The sequence below is a fragment of the Camponotus vicinus genome, unplaced genomic scaffold (assembly GCF_025532165.1).
Source record: "Camponotus vicinus isolate PSW18456_S1 unplaced genomic scaffold, iyCamVici1.0 SCAF_3, whole genome shotgun sequence".
Lineage (NCBI taxonomy): Eukaryota > Metazoa > Arthropoda > Insecta > Hymenoptera > Formicidae > Camponotus > Camponotus vicinus.
Genome location: NW_028141967.1, coordinates 3,602,546 through 3,624,263, shown reverse-complemented (window position 1 = coordinate 3,624,263; position 21,718 = coordinate 3,602,546). Strand labels below are relative to the sequence as shown.

General features: G+C 38.9%; 2 protein-coding genes and 1 long non-coding RNA gene across 7 annotated transcripts in view; 1 reads left to right on the top strand and 2 right to left on the bottom strand.

Annotated features, from left to right (window-relative positions):
- Positions 1–16,266, top strand: part of LOC145968666 (acetylcholinesterase) — a 48,745-nt gene extending 32,479 nt beyond the window's left edge. For all 4 annotated transcript variants that reach the window (XM_083094321.1, XM_083094317.1, XM_083094320.1 and 1 more), the window contains 6 exons: positions 165–395; positions 1,109–1,400; positions 1,682–2,317; positions 2,668–2,829; positions 3,303–3,478; positions 8,629–16,266. In XM_083094321.1, the coding sequence (XP_082950447.1) occupies positions 165–395; positions 1,109–1,400; positions 1,682–2,317; positions 2,668–2,829; positions 3,303–3,478; positions 8,629–8,777 (1,646 nt within the window). In that variant the 3' untranslated portion in view covers positions 8,778–16,266. The remainder of the gene's footprint in view (positions 1–164; positions 396–1,108; positions 1,401–1,681; positions 2,318–2,667; positions 2,830–3,302; positions 3,479–8,628) is intronic.
- Positions 2,965–4,499, bottom strand: LOC145968673 (uncharacterized). Its single transcript, XR_014437823.1, has 3 exons — positions 3,767–4,499; positions 3,596–3,691; positions 2,965–3,513 (listed from the first exon to the last, which is right to left on the bottom strand). It is a non-coding gene; the product is annotated as an uncharacterized LOC145968673 (long non-coding RNA).
- Positions 16,267–16,275: 9 nt separating the features above from the next.
- On the bottom strand, positions 16,276–21,235 carry LOC145968667 (RCC1 and BTB domain-containing protein 1). Of its 2 annotated transcripts, none has more exons than XM_083094323.1 (11): positions 20,950–21,235; positions 20,153–20,429; positions 19,874–20,067; positions 19,368–19,541; positions 19,038–19,299; positions 18,834–18,961; positions 18,490–18,756; positions 17,818–17,942; positions 17,613–17,710; positions 17,410–17,540; positions 16,276–17,332 (listed from the first exon to the last, which is right to left on the bottom strand). In XM_083094323.1, the coding sequence occupies exons 2-11, from the start codon at positions 20,238–20,240 to the stop codon at positions 17,192–17,194; spliced, it is 1,608 nt and encodes a 535-aa protein (XP_082950449.1). In that variant the 5' UTR covers positions 20,241–20,429; positions 20,950–21,235; the 3' UTR covers positions 16,276–17,191. The 2 variants fall into 2 exon arrangements, with proteins under 2 accessions (XP_082950449.1, XP_082950448.1); XM_083094322.1 differs by having other exon boundaries at positions 16,280–17,332; positions 19,874–20,076.
- Positions 21,236–21,718: the final 483 nt, after the last annotated feature.

Genomic DNA, 21,718 nt, shown 5'->3' with positions numbered 1-21,718 from the left:
ATTAATTAAATATTAATATTATATAATTATTTTTTGACATCAAATTCAAGTGTGTAATTTATAAAAAATTGAGGAAAAAGAAAATGACTGATAAAATAATACTTTTGAGGGGAGGGGTTAATTTCAAGTAGACATTCTTTGACGAGATCCTGGTTGTTCTGCAGGTTCTCTGAGGTTTCGCCACCCGCGACCGGTCGAACGCTGGTCGGGCGTGTTAAACGCGACCGCTTTGCCGAATAGCTGCGTCCAGATCCTCGACACGGTGTTCGGCGACTTCTCCGGCGCCACCATGTGGAACCCGAACACGCCATTGAGCGAGGACTGCCTGTACGTGAACGTGGTGGTGCCGCGGCCCAGGCCTACGAACGCCGCTGTCATGGTATGGATATTCGGTGGTGAGTTCCCAGTGACGAGAATCCATCATCAGTCTACCGTCTTTGTTCCTGGTGCAGTCGTAGCTTTGTTCTTTGTTATATGCGGTAGCTTCAGAAGCCTCTGAAGAAGCGACTTATATAATATATAATCATTCAAGATGCCTTTCCTTCGAAGTAGTCTTCTGTACCAACGACTATAAAGCTGTCGGAGGTGTTATTGAAATTGCCTAAGCTTTACAATCGCATTTCGAATGACGTCAGCAACGTCATGCTACCTTTATGCCAATCATAAAGAGATTTTTTTATTGCCTTGTTACATTATGTATATTCTTGCCGTGTTAACGTTTCAATTAGTGATTTTTGTTGAATTGCAAGTTGTTCGATTATAGGATATTTTCCATTGTGACGTGAAGATAATTGCTATTATGCTGTTAGAGGAAACTATTTGCATCGTGGAGGTATGAGTGATGCCGCAAAATATTCGAGGGAATTTTCGTAAATTGTATCAATCAACCCTGGCAACTTTTTGAAGCTACTATTACGCCAGAAAATTAATAAAACGTGATCGATTAATGATAGATAAAAAAAATATTATATAAAGTTTTTTTATCAATTATTAACTATGTAATTCTGCTTTTTTAATTTATATGTATAAGAAATTTTAATATTATATATAAATAATATAAAAAAATATATATTAATAAACCCAAGGATATCTGCGACCTCTCTTTCAGGTGGCTTCTATTCCGGCTCGGCCACCCTCGACGTGTACGATCACAAAACCCTGGTCTCGGAGGAGAACGTGATCGTGGTGTCGATGCAATATCGCGTGGCCAGTCTCGGCTTTCTGTACTTTGGCACGTCCGACGTGCCCGGTAACGCCGGTCTCTTTGACCAGATGATGGCTCTGCAGTGGGTGCGCGACAACATCGCTGCTTTTGGTGGTAACCCCGAGAACGTCACGCTCTTCGGCGAGAGCGCGGGCGCGGTCTCCGTCTCCATGCACCTCCTTTCACCGCTTTCCAGGTCAGTTTTAACCAGGCAGCAAACGGGAATTGAAAGTTGGGAAGGAGTGCAAAAATAAAATTATCTTTAATTCCTTCCTGTTCAATATTTTATATTTATTATCCTACTTTTTATACATTTTTATATATTAATTTTGTACAAATTGTGTAAAATTTAATATACACATAAAAAATGTACAAGTTTTTAAGATTCTTTATTATAATAATATGTTTTTTCATGGGATACCTCTTCTTTTTTGTCTCAATTATCGCTAAAGAAACCCATTCGATTTTTGATTCCAGGCACCTGTTCAATCAGGCCATCATGCAATCGGGCTCGCCGACCACGCCGTGGGCGATAATCTCGCGCGAAGAGTCGATCGTGCGCGGCATCCGGTTGGCGGAGGCGGTCGGTTGTCCGCACGATCGCAACAATCTCCGCGAGGTGATCGACTGCCTGCTGAAAAAGGACGCGGAGGAGCTGGTGAAGAACGAGTGGGGCACCCTCGGGATCTGCGAGTTCCCGTTCGTGCCGGTGATCGACGGCGCGTTCCTCGACGAGACCCCCCAACGCTCCCTCGCCACGACGTCCTTCAAGAAGGCCAACATCCTGATGGGCTCCAACACCGAGGAGGGTTTCTACTTCATAATCTACTATCTCACGGAGCTGTTTCGCATCGACGGCACCGAGGACGTGAAGGTTACGCGCGATCAGTTCGTCAGCGCCGTGTCCGAACTGAATCCCTACGTGAATCAGATCGGTCGACACGCCATCATCTACGAGTACACAAACTGGCTGTACCCGGACGATCCCAACGCGAATCGCGATGCCCTCGACAAGATCGTCGGCGATTACCAGTTCACCTGTAACGTCAACGAGTTCGCCGGCCGTTACGCTGACACCGGCAACACCGTCTACATGTACTACTTCAAACACAGGTAAAAAGATCGATTCGCAACTCCATTCGCAAGGCATCGGTTATGCGTGGTCGCTTTGAAAAGTTCCAGAAATTATTTTATTTCAGTTTAATACGAGACGCGCAATCATTTAATAGATATATTTTTTTAATATAATAAAATTTTTTAATATGAAATTGAATCGTATTATGCGTTTACGTAAACCATTTTAAATAAAAAACGACATAAATTAGGGGGATAAAAAGTTAAAAATTTTCTCAAATAAAAAAAATAAGAATAAATTTGTTTTAAATAAATTTATTCAGTCGACAAAGATTTATCTACTTCTTTAATCGCATACATGTAATTTAAAAAAGTACAATTTTAACCAGATCTAGGAACAATCCGTGGCCACGGTGGACTGGAGTTATGCACGCCGACGAGATAAATTATGTCTTCGGGGAACCTCTAGATCCAACCAAACACTTCACGCAAGAGGAGATACATCTCTCAAAGAGGATGATGAGATACTGGGCAAACTTTGCAAAGACGGGGTAACATTTTCAAATGCATAATATAATATTTCATCTGATTTTCATTCTTAGTTTTTTATTTTTTTTAATAAAAAAAATATATACAATTATATCCTAATTTAGGAAAAGTAACAATGTATAAAATCAGTATAAAATTTAAGTATATAATACGTCATAAATAAATGTATTTTACAAATATATTTATGGTATATCGAAAATTTGAAGCTGGATACATAATCGGATTGATTAGAGAATTATTGTTTTTTTTTTTTTATTAACCAGAGTCATACGGATAAAATACGAGCAAATACTCTCTGATCAATCTAATAACGAGGTGCAGATTAATTTCATTATTGTCAACAACGTGGATTAATTAGCAATTGTCGATTCATACATGTTATCGAAATATCTCGAAATTTCCATTATTCGGAGATATTTCGGCGCCGCGTCAGAATCGCGACATATTTAGACGTGTGATTTGTGTGATCGACCAGGGATCCGAATGTGGGCGACGCCGGGGGATGGTCGTCGGCTTACTGGCCCCAGCACACCGTCACTAATAAAGAGTACCTGACCTTGGACATCAATAACACGGAGATCGGCAGCGGGCCCAGGGTGAGACAGTGCGCCTTCTGGAAGAAGTACCTGCCGCAGCTGCTCGGCGCTACGTGTGAGTACCATACATAAGCAATCATCTCTGACAACCTGTATCAATTTAGAAAAATTTAGGCTATTGAAGGCGATTGATCCTTTGGAAAATAAATAACGTAGAGAGAACTATTCGTACCGATCATGCCAGGCGACCGACAGTTGCGTCTTTTAAACGCAACCGGTGATCTCTTCCGGATCGAATAATCGATCACGTGCGCGCGCGAGACCCTACCTATCACAGATGCAAGCGGGAATGACAGGGGTTGAGATTCATCGAACCATCGAGGCCCTCCACTGCGTTACTTACCGCGCGGATTGTCTTGTGTATGACACCTGTTGAGCGCCAAGTACGTTTGATTGTTCTCGCACGCTTGGGAACTGCTTCGGAGAAATCGCATTCCTCGACGTAGGACTGGGTAATTCACGTCGAACACGAGTACTCCCTGCTCCCTTCTCTCTCCTCTCGAAACGAGCGGCCAAAGAGAGTGGCTTCCGTCGTCATCGCGATGCGAGAGATCGCTGATCAGCTCTCATGGGACATAAATAAGGGTCCACGTTGCTAAAGAAGCGCGAGGAGAGGAAAAATTCCGCGTGTTCCATTCTTGAACGTTAGAGAGAGGGTGAAACATCGCGTAAAGGCACACTATTGTGTGTATGAAGCGACGCACACTAGGACGCGAGCCAACGCTCGAGTTTACATCATTTATTCAGAACTGCTATCAAGTGCGCTTCGCCAAGTGTCCCACTTAAGGACGGCACTCGCGCTTCGTTGCGGCTTCGACGACGGGAGATCTCGCGAGGAAATCTTACGAGACGCATACGCAGTCCATCTCTTCGTCAGTTTCATTTTCTGTTTTTGACAGCTGAAGGAGGGGCAGCCGATATTTGACAGATAATAATAATCGCGGTATCTCACGTACGATTATCGCGATTATATCGAAGCTGCAAGATGTGATCGCGAGAAATTTTAACGAACGAAGACAAATTATCTCCTCCTTTCGAAGATACAATTCAGTTATTTGTTATTGTAGATCGAAATGGAGAAAGAATTCTAACGTATGAGAGAAGAAAGAATTTTCTTAATTAAAAATACGATTAAGAGGGGAGAAGAAAAAGGGACTCCTCGAGATAAGAGTTCTGAATGAAATGCAAACACGAGGGTTTCCTAATAATTAATTTCAAATAAAAGGAGGAAGTACAAAGAGAGAAGGATCTCTTGTATAAATCTCGACGATGCACTTCGGAATCCGAGAGCCTCGCGAATTAATTAATTCGCGTACGTTTGTAGCGCAAGGTAATCGTCTTCGCGGGCAGATTCATTAACGGATTTTTATCGCCGGCTCGCGCGTGGGTCGCGATAACAGCCTGAAATTTGTACCTGCTCGAGCAAAACGGCGTCGCTTTATATGATAATTATTACGATTACGGTATAAAGCCCCGATCTCTCGCACGCCAGCCTGGAATTAAATAGCGTGGCGTGTCATCGCGGTCACGAAAGAAATGTCGCTCGCCGTTTTTATACGACGAATGTATTACAAAGACCATGGAGAGAAAGAGAAAGATGTATATACAGGGTGTCCCAAACTTAACGAATCAGCCGTTAATGGTAGATTCCTGAGATCATTTGGAAACGAAAATCTTAATACCAAAATGTTGAGGAAGATGTAGTTTCGGAGCTACAAAAGATTAAAGATTACCAATCGCGTTACGTTCTCCTGTGCTCAGGGACATAGCGCATCAAGGGGCCCGCGTACAGCGCGATAATATCGATATCGATAGAGGGATCAATATAAAATAAAAAATAGGATTCTGCAGTGATTGTGTCTTTGATACGGCAGTAGTTAGTAGTTTGAACATTTTTATGAAGTCTTCCTCAACATTTTGAATTTTCGTCTCCAAATGATCTCAGAATCTTCTATTAACGGCTGATCCGTTAAGTCTGGGACACCCTCTATAAGTATATACATATCCTGAAAGTTCCTTTTTCTCTCGCGCGCTCGAAAATCGTTCTCGTCAGGGAATTTCACCGTTTTCTCGACACACACCGTGACAGAAAGATGGGGCAGGCGAGGGAGGATCGCGATAACGAACTCTCGTAAATTTCTACTGTACGTATAACTTGGAAATAAGCTCCGTAAGCGCCCGTTAAGACGAAGGAAAGTACCCTCGCGCGAGAAATGTCAAGAAATGCGTCACCGACGCTACGAAATGTTAAATTTGTCATTCCGAGGGAAAAAGAGAGAAAGGTATTTGCTCGCAAACATAATTAATTTCATTTACACAGAACGTCTACAGCCTAGTCCGGGCTATGAAGTATATTTACTAATAAATTAAAGAATAAAGATTCGACGATATAAATCAAATTAAGGAGAGAAGAGAGATCAAAAAAAGGGGCGAATAAAAATATAGCTGCCAGTGTGAGTGCGTGGAATGGAATTTACAAGCAAGAAAAATAAAAAGATTCATAATTTGTTGGTTCGTATGTTACATTATGCATTCACGTTGACAACTGTACTTTTATTCGCTCGTGTTTTGCCCTTCCTTTTCTCTTCAATTTAATTTACATTTGTTTATTCGTTATCGACTTCTATTTTTGCGCGTGCAACATAGGCTGCGTTCAGCAGAAAAAGCTGCTTTGCAACTGTTGTAAAATTCGTGAGCCTGATTGGTGTATGCTCTTAATTTTGACTGAATCTAAGAGCATACACCAATCAGATTCACGAATTTTACAACAGTTGCAAAGCAGCTTTTCCTGCTGAACGCAGCCATAGAGAGACGAACAAAATGTTATTTTTCCGAAACATTGTGTAAACTGCAAACGCTATTCTGTAGATAAAATTTTAAAGCGGTAAATCAATGAAATTTAATTCCTTTGAGTATCATCTTCTACGTTAATTTCGTTAATAATAAATAACCACATGAACACTCGCTGTATGTATTTGTATAAAGTAAATCTATTTTCACTCGCATATTAGTTTCAGACCACGAGAATCATTCGTTTCCGCTGATTATCAAAGAGAAAAAAAAAAAAAAACAGAGTGCAAGTACAAATTAAATGCATAAAAAGTACATATATTCTCTGTACGAATTAATTATAAAATTCATTATAAAATTAATTATAAAAAGCCTATCTACACGAATTAATTATAAAACACCATTGTGTGTTCCATGTAATTAGAACAGAGAGAAGGAGATGTACGTTAGATATAAATAAAGGAAAACTAAAGGAAAATTTCTCGAACAAGTTTTCCACTTTCTAAAAAAATAAATAAGATATCTAAAATTTAACATAAAATTTAAAATTTTTAAATATTTTATATTTAAATATATATATTTTTAAATATAAAAACATTTTATATTTTTAAATATAAATATATAAAATATATAAAACGGGATAAACTCCCACGAGGACGATTTTTTTTTAAGATTCTCATATTTACAATAATATATTATATATTGTCAAGAAATAAAATATGAGAACCTTAATAAAATCCATTTACAGGCTGTCGATGTATACAAAATTGAGGATCGAAAACGAGATTTTCCGGCCGCTAGTGTTTATACGGGTTGATACCTTTCGTTAATCAGTTGGCGGTTTCGCGGTCTGGCGTCTCGAAGATGGAAGGAAGGAGAGAGAGAGAGAGAGAGAGAGAGAGAGAGAGAGAGAGAAGAGAGAGGGGGATGTGTGTGGGATAAGGGGGTTAAACGCCCGGCGCGTTCTCGCGACCCGATGTTGAGAAGTTTGTTCGGCGACGTGTGTGAGCTCGTCGCACGTGCAAACTCGCGCGGATTCGCGACGACGCGGTTTAGACGCGCCGCGAGTTACTTACCCGCGGCATCGATCCGCGCCCTGCCTGGCTGCCGCCACCACCACTACCACCACCAGCACCAGCACCACCATCATCACCGCCGCCACCCCCCCCCCCCCCATCGCCACCCTCGGCAAGTGTGCTGGTCCGATATACTACCCCCGTTTACTCGGCTCCGCGCTTGTTCGTTTTGTTTCGCTGCGCCAAGAACGCGCGCGCGATCGAGAAGCTCCCCCACCCCCTCACCCCCACCCTCCTCGGCGCGTCGATCTTGCGACGCACAATGCGAAAATTTGCCTATCACGTCGATCCGAGAGAGGAAAGGATCTTCCAAGGGCTACCAATGTATACCCCGTGGACTCCGTTTTTTGAGATCTTTCGATCCGAATATAGATCAATGTGAAATTTGGGCTTGACGCAAAATAATGAGAGGAATCAATTGGTGTAAAGAAAACACATAGTTGTCTCGAAGAAAAAATATGTAATTTGCAATTAACAATTACATATTTTTTCTTCGAAACAACTATGTGTTTTCTTTACACCAATTGATTCCTCTCATTATTTTGTACATAAAAGTATTAAGGTAAAGTAATTGAAAAATGAATATTTTACAAGATATTTTACGGTTTATGTAAAATTAAGAAATGATTTCAAGCCTCATAACTCGGAAAGTACTTAATGAAAACTAACTTAATTATAGTGTTTTGGAAAGTTCTCAAGATAAGCTACAAAAATATGTAATAAAAAATAGGCGGTTCCATTTAAAAAATTGAAGGTGACCTTCACGTGATCTTCAAACAACTTTTCAAGGTCAAACCAATGACACCATCTTATGGCCCCCTTCAAGCCATACAACTTTTGTCTGAAACATTTCTTTCTAAAATGCAACGTTTACGAGATATTTGAGTGTATCCAGACTTTTGATACACCCTGTATAATTATTATATAATTGTTATATAATTATTATATAATTGTTATATTATTATATAATTATTAAATAATTGTTATATTATATAATTATTATATAATTGTTATATTATTATATAATTATTAAATAATTGTTATATAAATATTATATAATTAGATTGATGCCCTCATCTCTCATATTTGGCAGCAAAATTTTGATCGTTTCTCTCTTAAAAAAAAAAATAAAAAAAAACATTACACTTGCTCATAATTAAGTATCTTTCACTCGTGATTATTTATAGACTCTAAACAAAAAAAGGATGCTCGAACTATTGGAATACAAGTGTATATACTTGAATATAGAAATTTGAAGCAGTTTGCATAGTTTAAACGCGCGAGATGTAGAAGTCTGAGATCGGCAGTGATGATTCTAAGACAGAGACGTTTGTTGCAGCGAAACTGGACGTCGGGTCCAAGGAGACTTGCAGCGGCACCAGCCTCGCCGACTCCGGCGCGACCCGGATACTCCTGATCTTGAGCCTGTTATTGACCGGCCTCACTACTCTGCCTCACATCCAGCACGACGTCAGAGGCATCGTTTAGCTCCCGGCCGTCGCCGCCGCCGGATCGGTGGTCGGCTGTCGAGCCGCCGTCCTAGCCCCGTCGAGCAACAGCATCAGCAGCAGCAGCAGCATCAGCAGCAGCAGCAGCATCAGCAGCATCAACAGCGGCGGCCCGTTTTCTCCCTGAAGAAGAGGACGAACGGACGGATGGACGGAAGGAAGGCGAGCAAACACACAGACGAAACAAACGAACGAACGAACGATCGGGAAGACGACGGTACCGCGCGAGAAACAGACATATCAATAGTAGACGAGTGCTCGATCGCCGGGGGATCGACGATGAATAAAGCAAAATAAACACGCCCGCGTCTGTGAAAGAGAAAGGAAGGGAGAGATAGATCAGGAAAACTATGGGGAGAGACCCTGGGGAACCCAGTGGAATCCGGAGCTCGACTTTTCTTGGCGCGGATCAGTGAAGAGAGAAAGGGGAGGATCGAGAGATCCGAGAAAGCTAAACGATAGGGTAAGAGAAGGAGAATAACGCAAAGTATCGATTCGATATAGCAAGGAAATGATAACTAAGCGAAACTATTGGCGAAACGCTACGCGGTTAATTGCGCTCATTAAAGTTCCTGCGAGTCACCCCCAAGACTTGACGGTTTCAAATAGAGCGAGGGAAGTTCGGAGATGCACGTGAATTCGAGGATTCGGGGGCTTAAAGTTCGCGAAAATTAAAAAGCTTGAAAAAATTGAAAGATTTGAGAGAATTCGAGAGGACGTTGAGGATTCACGAGAACTCGAGGTGCGAAGACTCGAGTTACCGGAAGTTATATCGCGCTGGGAATTCTCGTGGCGTCGTAAAACTATCGTTACGACCGACATATCATGCCTCCGTCAGTCCCGGTCTCGCCTTATCCAGGATGCCGAGAGAGATGAGCTTTTTTTCCTTTACACTACCCCCGTCGTATATCGTTATGTGGGTCACCCTGGTCATACGGGGATTTTATGAACAAGAATCGCCGCATCGCGTCGCGTTTATTGGGACATTATCCCGTGGAATAGGGATGTACGAGGTGTTTCATATAGATTAGAGGGATATAGACCAGTATATCCCTTATAAAAAAATTAGCATCTTTGGCAAAATTTCCGGAAATGAATTGTATTTGAGGTATTTTATTTTTCACGTCATATTCTTGTTGCAAAGAGATTCAATCGCTAATAAAAGTTACCATTTATTTTCTTTTTTATTAAACATTTTACAATGTTTAGCGTCAAATAGTTTAATAATATAAAGAATCTTTGTTGGAAATCTTTTTAGCTCCTCGCCGGAAAGCACACTTTGCTGACGTAAGGGAATTTATTTATATCAATTTGAAAATAAATTTTCTCCAAGCATTTTATTGTAAAAATCAGATTTTTTTTTTATTAAAATAGAATTATCAAAAATTTATTTTTCACAAAGAAAAAAAGATGCTCATGTCTATATATATTTTATATGATACCCATCTATATGGGACACCTTGCATATATCGGATGCAGACCTGGATCGAAATGAGAGTCGTGCGGAGAGAGACTTCTGCAATTTCGCCTGGAGTCTCACTGGACCTGCAGAGCTTCCCTTGCAATATAACGAGATCTGCATTGAAATATTTTTGAAAAAAAAAAAACTCTGTTCTCTTATCGATGCGTCTGATTCTGTTCGAAAAGGGTATCAGTTTCTCCCCGATGGGGGATCGGCTCAAATCGATATAAAGCGAATCGCATTTCTGCTTCGTAAATATCACATATCTAATCTGACATGACTGTTATATTATCCTGCACCTCGTATCGGTATCAATCTCAATCTCAAATTAGCATTGTTTCGTTATCGATCGGTATCTGAGATAACAATCGATCTGCTCTTATCGCGAAATCACGGATTTCAATCCCCGATGCAGAGATTGCGGATGTGAAAAATCGCAAAACTCTCTATTAAAGGATTTATCTAACAGAGTAAGAATTATCTCCCCTCGTTTGTCACGATGTGCACCGATGCACCGCGTGTCGCTTATCGCGATTCGTACTCAACAGCCGACGAAGATGAGCGCGACGTCGCGTGAAATTGCCGTTGCTCCCTCTTCCCCCCAGATCGACAGACTCAGCATTTTCGCGTTCGCATCTATCATGTACCTATACATGTACGCAGAAAAGTGGCAATAGGGTGGGCAATTCAATCTGTACGACCCGATACTCTCCCATATGTCGCATCGCTTTCGTAAAAGGAACGAGAGGAAAAAAATAATTCCATCCATCTCTCGCGTTATATCCTTCTCCTTTCGCACAAATTCGTTTGTATCGTGTCCTAAAGCCACGCGAACTCGAATCGAATGATCCAGTTTCCATCCTCGTGTACGAGAGAAAAAAAAGGGAAATTAGAGGAGGAGAGGAAACGATGTTTTTTATTTTTCAACCCTGATGCTAAAAGCTCGGAATTTTGCGCGTTCGAGGCAAGATGGACGAGGATTAAACGGCAATGATAATTAATCCTCGTCCCAGGAAGGTGTCCAATGTATACCTGAGTGACCAGCTGGAGTATTTCCAGGAAGCTCGCTCTCTCTATTGATTTTTATTTCCGCTTTTGCCGGAGACCGACGCGCATCAGAGTGTCCCTCTGTTGATAGGAAATTTTAAATCCTCGCTCCCATATCCGATTTTGTCCTTTCGAATAAATTCACGCGCAATCGTTGACGTAAGAGTCTTGAGCTTCAAATATTCCGCTTTTAGAATTAAATGATTCCTTTTACGCACTCGAACATTAATTTAGGCCATCGCGAAGGTCTCGTATAAATCATCTCTCGCGTTAATCGCTCCGAGGGTCGCCCTCGATCGTCGGTCCAGAGTCGAATTCTCGTCGACAGATTTGACATTCCCCTGAAAATTCTAGAGATTCCAAGACGCGAAAGAGAGCCGGATTCCATCGTGATTCCCGGGGACCCCTTGGGCCCACATCTAGCTAACTTAGCTGTACAACAAGCACCCGTTACAACGTAAGTAGACATGTAAAAAAGAGAGAGAGAGGGAGAGGGAGAGAGGAGAGAGTACTCGCTAGTTCGCAGTAAGAGATAAGAAAAAAAAAAAGTTATTACACATAAGACAAATGGCAAAAAAAAAAAAGAAGTTATAGAACGATTTATCAAGAAGTCTGTACAAAGGACTCTAAACGATTATAATCCCACGCGCGACGATGAGCACCGGCGCCATGCGCGTTGTCCACGACAAACTCGAGCTTCGACGGACCCGAGGATCGTCGAGATCGATCGAACATTATAGCGAAAGTGAGAGAGTGTGTATGTATGCGTGAGAGAGAGAAAGAGACAGAGAGAGAGAAAGGGAGAAGCTAAAATACATCAATTGAAAAGGAAATAAAAATTAAAAAAAAAAATAATAATAAAATAAAAAGGATAGGAAAGAGATCGCCTTGATTGGTTCTGTGTGCGTAATTTAAGATGTGTATAATAAAACGAGAGGATTACACTCTATTTCGCCGGTTCTCCACGAAATATCGATAATTCATTAGGCGTCATTTTTACTCGTCTTTTGTCCTACGAAAAACCAAAAATACGCGCTGCGGAGACCACACGTTATTGACAGACGCGGAGAATTACTGATATATATATATATATATATCACGCTAATAATAATAATAATATAAGAATAATTAAGAATTAAAAAATATATAACATAGTGATAACAAACAAGACGAGATGATATCAACAATGATAATAACAACGGTGGAAAGTGACGATAATGAGATGGTGATAACGTATAATAATAATAATAATTATGATAATAAATGTAAAGCTAACAAGATAATGTTAATGATAATTTTAATGAATAAACAGTAGCGCGATAACGGTACTAGATATATATAATAGTGACGAGAAATTATAAAAATAAATCAAACAATCGATTTCGAGGTCGAAAGGAAGTATCAAAAAAAAAAAAAAAAAAAGGGACTTTGAGATCGATCTTTCTTCGGTTTTCGCGTCGATACCTTCGAAATTTTCCATCTCGGTATCGTCGTGTTAAGGCTGCACAAATATATCGGCGAAGAAAGGAGATAAAAAATTTAATATATTAAATATTAAAAAAATATATAACGATCGCACACATTTTCACGCGATATTCTGAGGAAAAAATCCGGACCCAGTCACCGAACAATCAAAAAATCGAGTGTAAAATCTTCCCAAATCTTCGAATCGGGAAAACTCGGACGGAAAAGTCCTCGCGAAAAATACGCAATACACGCCAAGCTATACTTATCTCTGTTATTCTAAAACTAAAGAATCGGATATCCTGTCGGTAAAGGTCGCAAATATCCGGTTAATTTAATATCCGAAATTAATTGCACGCTATATCCGATTATTACGAATCCCGACATCCGGATTATCGGAATCTATATATCCGAAGAGTCGGATTTATCCGCGAAAAATTCACTCGGATCATTAATAAGTCAATTCGCGGATCCTATACTAATTATTCGCTACGTTATGGCAAATCGGACAAAATGGTCGGATTGCGGAGCACAGTGCGTAAAAGTCGAGAAATTTATTTAAAAAAGTAACAATCGAAAAATTAATTAATAAAAAATTAATTAATTAAAAAATTAATTATTTAAAAATTAATTAATTAAAAATTAAATAATTAAATCAACGATAAAGAGACGCGAGAAAGATGAAAATAAAGTAAAAGGAGAACGCTCTCTCTTTCTGTATTATTTATATTTTCGCGTGTTTCGCGTATTATAGTGAAATCAGAATATCAGCAAATTCGTATTTTTAGCGTCCTAATGGCATCATACGAGAATTCGCGTCGATGTTGTATGTGTTATATATGTGCGTGTGTTGTCTGCGCGTTCTCTCTCTCTTGCGTTGTCTACGTGTGTGCGTATCAACGACATCGATAAAAAAAATAATGCAACTGTATCTTCGAGATTACAATCACTTTTCAATACTTTCTTTTATCAGTGATAAGCCTTCGAAAAATCTCGTCCTGATAATCTAATCCATGCAAGTTTACGTTTAACATTCTATAGCTGTATAATTATAATTATACATATATTAATTACATATAAATTAATATCTATATAATTTATATATATATATATATATATATATATATATATATATATATATTATAAATATATTAATTATAAATATTATGAATAAATTATGAATAAATTATAAATAATATTGCAAAGTGATTTCTCTCTTCGATAAGAAAAATATGAATAATATAAATAGTGGATATAAATATGAATGATACAAATATGAATGATATAAACAAAAAAATGATGTAACAGTTTTTCTGTAAAGTTAGTTGTACAGTATTTTTTATCGATGCCGTTGAACGTGCACGTGTCGAACGACGGATAATCTATCGGCGCAACTTGGAAAAGAAAGTAAGAGCAACAATCGTAACAAGAGGAACTTTGCGAGAAAAGTATCGGGATAGCGATTATCGCGAGAACGGCGAAGTTGAAAGTGTCGAAGCGATCCATTTAGATAAGTCAGCTGTCACATAAGAAGCTTACTCTTTCCGAGGAAAAAGCAAAAATCTCGCTGCTTGTATAAATTTCTTAGCCTACGATATAATACATATATATATAATCTTGCGTAGCGCGAAAAAGGAGATAAAGATGAGTGTGTCGACAACAGAGGGGGAGAAGGAAGAGAGCGAAAGGCGAGAAACGCCGCGGACAATCCACCCTTGGTTCTGTGAAAAAAAAAAAGAGAAAAATCGACACGTTAAAGCGAACAGACGCGAGAGGACGAGGTCCTCTGCATCCAATCGGGCTCTAAGCACCGAGAAGAAACGGTTGATTTGGACGCTGAAGGCTTCAGGAGGACCCGAAACCTTGGATAAGTAGACGGATAAATCTCTATATAATGCATACACCCCAGCAAACACCAAATAACAGTTATATAACTGTTAGTTATAATTTTCCACTCATCAATATAACTGTTATGTAACAGTTATATTGTATATAACGTGTTATGTAACAGTTACATAACATGTTTTTAAGTGGGAAATTACAACTAACAATTATATAAATGTTGCTTGGTGCTTGCTGGGACGTATATAGAGTCGCCCTCCCTTTTTTCTCTCTCCGTTTTCAAAGTGCTTCGAGAAAGGATGGAGAGCCGGTCGGAACGAAAGGCTCTCGGGAGAGAAGTCTCGCTTTTGTCGTCGATGGGACTCGCAGCGCGTTGCTGAAGAAAAGTAGCCCGCAGGCCTAAATATGCTCTAATTAAATTCCAAGATACAGAAGAGGAGAACGATTAACTATTATAAATGAACTAATGAAACGATGAATCGTTGTCTCCAGCTGTCGACGGCCGGTCGTGCTTCGATAGGGCGCCTCCTCTTATTCACCAGGGGGAGGAAACGCATCATCTTCCCCGGGGGGGAGGGGGGGGGTGCGTCGTATCGAGGATCGGATCAGCGATGTGCAACCACCGCGTGCAACCGCTCGCTAAATACGTCTTGCTACTCGCAAATTCCTTTCGCCGGAAAAGAAAAAAGCAAAAAAAAAAAAAATACAAAAAATATAACTAACGCAAAGTGTAAGATAATATCTCTTTACATTTCCTCTTATATCGATAATAGGAAGTATAATTTATTATCTCTACTCTCTACGACGATCTATTTATATTTATTACAACACACATACACACGCGCACGCAAACACACACACACACACAAGTATACACTCTTATCATCTATTTTATATTACAATCTATTCATTATCTCGCGAGTAGGTCACGCGATAAAAAAATTCGACACTTGACGCTTCACGTAAGATATAATCCAATTGCCTGCTCGTTATTGTCGATCGGAATAGCTTGTATTAATCAAACCGAATGAAAAGCTGACGTTGAACTATCTCGCGGTAATATTGTAGATCTTTTAAACGAGAGTCGCGATCGAGGGAGAGAGAGAGAGAGACGGAAACACCTCTCGCTCGCCGTTGCACGCGTGGGTTGCGACGAATGATGAAATCTCTGGTCGCGGCGAACGACCGATCACCTAATTTAATAATAATTATAATTACTTATACATATATAAATATATTTAAATATAAAATTAATGGGAAGGAGAGAGACGTATATATACAGAGCGCCCGTTTTGCGGTGGCCGCTGTAAGATAGACACTCCGTATATATGTATATCTTGTGTGTATACTTCTATATACGAGATTGGAATAAGAACGATCGTCCCGACGACGTTTCGCGACTCGGAATCTCGAGGAGGCGAGGGAAAGGAGAAGGGAGCCGCACAGATTGTACAGATTTATCAGAGATTTATCCCTCTCCGAGTCGCGAAACATAAACACCGATCGTTCCCGTTTCAAAAGGTATATATGTATGTATATTTAAACATATGATGATTATTATAATCAAGTAGAATACATACGTATTATACGAACGACAAAATCTATCGCTTGTATATACTGAGAATATCATAATAAAATGATGTACGAACGACGAGATCTGTGTCCCTCTCTCTCTCTTTCTCCTTCAAAGATTATTTTCTTCCAATCCGAGTCTCCATTTCTCTCATTCCTCATTTTTGCTATTACTATTTAGAGCGACAGATGTGATATTGACGGATAACATGGTAAAATGTTTTCTTGGCGGTGTTGAAAATGTTTATTATTATTCAGATACATACAACTAGATGTAGGAGATTAAAAATCGCATCTGATAAAAAAACAGAAAATTTATGTAGAATCGTTGTAAAATGGAACGACTACGCTATATCAGGAACAAATAAAATCTTGTTTTCGCAATCTTTGGACACAGATTTGACACGTCGTTAACCGATTCGCGAGATTAATTCTCAATTGCTGCAACAGCGAATAATATTGTCTTGTTTCCTTCTTCAATCAAACAGAGAAATTCCAATATAATAATCTCAAATATCTTATAAAAGACCACCTGCTTTATAATAAATAAAATTGAATTTTCGTTGGGCACAGATTTGACACGCAATTAATCAATTGGCGAGATTAATTTTTAATTATACGAAAACACTGTCTTGTCTCTTTATCCAAACAAACAGATTCCAATATAATAATCTAAAGTATCTTATAAAAGATCGCCTTTGTTATCCAAGTAGGTATCACGAAAAAAATCTCATGTGAGATAAATGGCATTGTTTTTCGCGACTTATTGTCGGAATGCGCCGACTAGAGTGCACGGCTAAAAAGTGCGCAATTTATTTCTATTACTTACGCGAGAAATGCTACGAGATAAATGCGAGAGGAAGCGAGTCGCTAAAACGCGACTTCGCGTTCGTCAGTCTATGCGACTATTAGGAATCGTGTCGCGAATACTCGTGCAGCAACAGACAGATTTGGCGATTTCCGTCCATTTCCGTCGAAATGTATTATCCTTGAGGCAAATAGACGAATTACGTCCTAAAAGCGCCGGCTTTGCCCGCTTTAATGATAAAAGTCTTTACCGTGTTCTCGTCCAGCTTGGCAAAATTCTCCGTCTGCGTCACGGCTGTCATGTGATTCAAGGCAAACTTGAAGCAGAACTCCTCGAGTTCCTACAAAGATCACTCGCCGCATTTATCGAATATCATCGATTGACGTAATTCAGTGTAAAATTAAAGGCGATAGCTACCTTTGCATTGTACTCGATCGCGACGCTGTACAGATATGCCGCATTGGATATGGTGATCCCTTGCTTTATCATCTGGATGCAATGCCTCTTAAGATTGTTCTCGCAGTACGCGTTCGCCAAATCAAGGAGCTCTGTAATGTGGTGTTGCTTTAATCGATTGCGAGGTGATATATGCGGATTGCGTATTTATGACTCGGGCTTACCTAACGCCTTTTCTGCAGGTAGATCGATCATGTCGGTGTACAAGTATTTCAGAAAGGCTTTATACACGACGTAGGAAAATTGATCGTGCTCAATGATACTGTCGGGAAAAACACGCGATATGATATAATAAACTCGAGATATTCTTTATATTGGTTCTATGAGGAATAACGTCGCGATATTCTCCCTTTACAAATAAATAATTACCTCTGATTGTTTTCCGCCCAATTATGCTGGAACATGGTCCTGAAGTATGAAGAACGGATCTTCAGAATAGCCTTGTGGACGTGGATGGCTTGCCCGTTCACTTGTATCGTGAGATCGCTCGTCGACTGTGGGAGAGAAAAGAATTGTTAGAGACAAATACATATAATTAGATTTAATAATTAGAGATAGATATAATTAGATCAATGCCTAAAAGAGATTTATCATATTTATCGACTAAAATCTACGAAAAAAAAATATATATATGCAATTTTTTAAATAATTTCACATTAAAACACACGCACGTGTACTCATTTTCTTTTATCATATATCTTTCTTTCACCTAGAGAAATTTTTCCGCTTTACAATAAAATACAAATCAGTCAACTATATTTTAGAATAGAATTCAATAAGAAAATAAGTCTCAAAGCGCGCAATAAATCTTATAAACAAATATAATAAGCGTAAAATGTTATCATATATATATATTTAATATAACTATGCATATAAAAAAAAAGATATTGTCAACTGTTGGGTTCTCCTCTCTCAGTTAGGCTTTTTGAACTCTGTTCCTTTTCTCTCTCTCATGTTCCTTGTTATATTTATTTAATTTTCATAATTTCCAGAATGCAAAGAAGCGCAAAACAGATAGGAGGAGTAAAAAACATAACGTACGGAATCGTCAAACGCAGTTCCCAGACACTCCAATATGCCCGAGTCCTCGTTCTCATGCAGAATCAGTGGTTTGTGCATGACGCTGGGCCATCCGTAGCACGCGAATGTGTCGTGCATATCCGTAAACGGAGTAGGAGTCGGAGTCGAGATGCTCTGCCCGCGACAGTTACCCCACATGTAGACACGTCCACCTAGGCCGACGGCTGTGCTTATGTGATTGTAGTGCAGGGCAGCAATGTCGGAGACCCTTCCCATTTCGTGCGTGACCTGACAGTTCAATTGTCGATTACAAAATCGCACACTTTTTTCTCTTTCTCTATTTATTACGTTAATGTAAAGCTCACCAAGACTGGGTTACAGGCGTTCGTTTTGTTGCCGATGCCTAATTGACCATAACTATTCCCGCCCCAGACGTAGAGTTTCCCCTCGTCTGAGAGCGCCAACGTATGCGCGTATCCACAAGCCACCTTGACTGAAATGTTAACGTCAATTGCTCGCTGATGTCTTTCTTCTAAGAAATAAATTGAAAGAATAAAACGTATGATTACTTATTACGACGCCTATCAACGAGCCGACTCGACTCGGGGTCATCTGGTTCACATAGTTGCCTATCCCCAGCTGGCCGACGCCATTGTAACCCCAACCATATACCTCGCCGTTGTCGGTTACCACCATGCTGGAGGTCTGGCCACAGGAGATATGAACAATCTTCTTCCCAGCCAAATTGGAGGTCACTTGTCGCGGCGAGCCCTGATTCGTGCTGATATTACTACCCACTTGTCCACAATTATTTTGTCCCCAGGCATACACCTAGATTAAACGATCCTCCAGTTTGTAACTATGATAGATTGTAGTTGTCATTTTTGATCATCGCTCACCTCTCCATCTTCAGTGAGAGCGAGAGAATGATGGCTCCCACACGCAACGTCCACAATGCATTTCATATTCAATCCAGCTCCTAAGGTGGGTATATTCACCAGAGTTGGTGTGAGACCCTGATTGCATGTTCCGTTTCCTAATTCGCAGTAACTGTTGTGACCCCAGGAGTATACCTGTCAAAAATATTAGTTTAACTGACATTGATATCTCACATTTTATATGTATTTAATATTTGATAATTATGTATTTAATATTTGATAATTTCGTAAAACTTTTGTCATTCTATCTAGAATCACTGCAGATGTCGACAAATGTTTTTGCACATGTATAAAATATTACACAAGTAACCATATGATATTAAACATATATCAAGTGTGTACAAAATAAGAATACTAATATTATGCTTTACTTCTAAAATCATCAAAAATCATATAGTTAGTTTGAATTTACATTTTAGAATCTGTATTGTATTCAGTTTAACAAATATGCAATTTTCCAACTATACCTCTCCCTTCTCTGTGAGCGCCAAAACGTGAGGTCCACTGCCACAGGCAAATGTCTTTATATCTTTGTCGCACAAGATTTCTATTTTCTTTGGATACAATGTGCTATGGGCATCGCTGATTCCCAGACATCCAGCAATGTTGTTGCCTAAGCCATAGACAGACTTGTCTTTCATCACAAGTAGAGCCTCATTACCTAAAGTACCTATATGAAAGGTGACAAAATAATGATATTGCCAAAGCAACAAGTAGTAGGATGCAAAAAAAGTGCCATATATTACCATATACCATGACCATATGAATTCGCGAGATAGTATCTGGCTCCAGCAAGCTGAAGATTGGCCAGTTTCGCAGATACAAGGAATTCATATTGCATGCAAGATTGTTTCACTTCTTCTTCTTCTTTGAATTTATAATGGCCTATACTGACCCAATTAGAGATAAGGATAAAATTAATTTGGCCATCAACTAGTAGGTAGAGATTGTTTTACAAAAGTATTTTGTTTTGTCTCTCTCTTTCTCTTTCCCTCCCTCTCTCTCTCTTCTTTTTCAATATCTCTGAAAAGCCAATAGAAAGATTTCTTACATCTTTTATATCTTGCAATGCAACTTAAATGTTATAAATTGTACAATATAAACTACATTAATATAGTTTATATATATTTAATTATACAATAATATTTAATATATAATATGATATATAATAATATATAATAATAATAATAATATATAGTTTATATAGATTTAATTATATAATTAAACAATGTATTATGAAAATTGAAAATTTTTGAAAATAAATAATAATTGAAAATTTTTTCACAAACTCTGCTAAAACTGACAATTAGATATTTGCAATTGCAAGACAAATTGATATATTCATTAAAAAAATTAAGAAAACATGATTTAATATTTATTTGAAATGTGCAAAAATCCCACGAAAATTTCACGATTTTCATCGATTTTTATCGGGAAGATTTTTATAGAGAAAAAAAAATTAATGTTACAATATTATCGATCTTATTTCTGATAGAGATTTTTCTTATTTAAAGATATATACGAAACCTCCTTATTTACTCACTGATAACACTTGACGTATTAATGCTATCTCACGCAAACGCACATCACTTTTCATTCTAGCAAAATTTATGAGCATTTACAATTATTTCCACTTTACAGCTGTTCAACAGTCGTTCAATGATATATTCAAATTCAATGTATCCATATTTTTTACATTTATTATCATGCACGCTACGAATCTTCTCTTTTCCTCGTTAAATTTCCCTTCGTCCTCTGACAGACTCAAGAACCACATGTCAACTAGCGTCGACAGAGATCAACAACCAATTGATCTTGTTGGGGAGAAGGGGGATTCTACCTATGAAAGTGCTAGAATCTAGACTAGAAACCTCGAGCTGAGAGGTGTCATAGCCCGTTTTTAGGGTGGGTTTTCACTTGACGCTCGACGCTCATTTTCTAGCGTCAAAAAACATCACGTGACTAAGGTCCATATTTTGAATCCTCTTTTATCGATAAAAGTGCCTCTAAAAGTGGCTTATAAGCCTTTTGATTGGTCCATATTCTGAATCCTCTTTTATCGATAAAAGTGCCTCTAAAAGTGGCTTATAAGCCTTCTGATTGGCTATAAGCCACTTTTAGAGGCACTTTTATCGATAAAAGAGGATTCAAAATATGGACCATTGGCTATAAGCCACTTTTAGAGGCACTTTTATCGATAAAAGAGGATTCAGAATATGGACCATTGGCTATAAGCCACTTTTAGAGGCACTTTTATCGATAAAAGAGGATTCAGAATATGGACCTAAAAATAAAGATACTAATTCGTCATT

What these genes read in the sequence shown, in the direction of transcription:
- LOC145968667 (XM_083094322.1), bottom strand. Translation starts at nt 20,240, where the DNA reads ATGAATTCCTTGTATCTGCGAAACTGGCCAATCTTCAGCTTGCTGGAG. An exon ending in GAACTGCGTTTGACGATTCC is followed by an intron (nt 17,943 to 18,489) that starts GTACGTTATGTT and finishes TCTCTCCCACAG; the next exon opens with TCGACGAGCGATCTCACGAT. An exon ending in ACCTGCAGAAAAGGCGTTAG is followed by an intron (nt 17,541 to 17,612) that starts GTAAGCCCGAGT and finishes ACCACATTACAG; the next exon opens with AGCTCCTTGATTTGGCGAAC.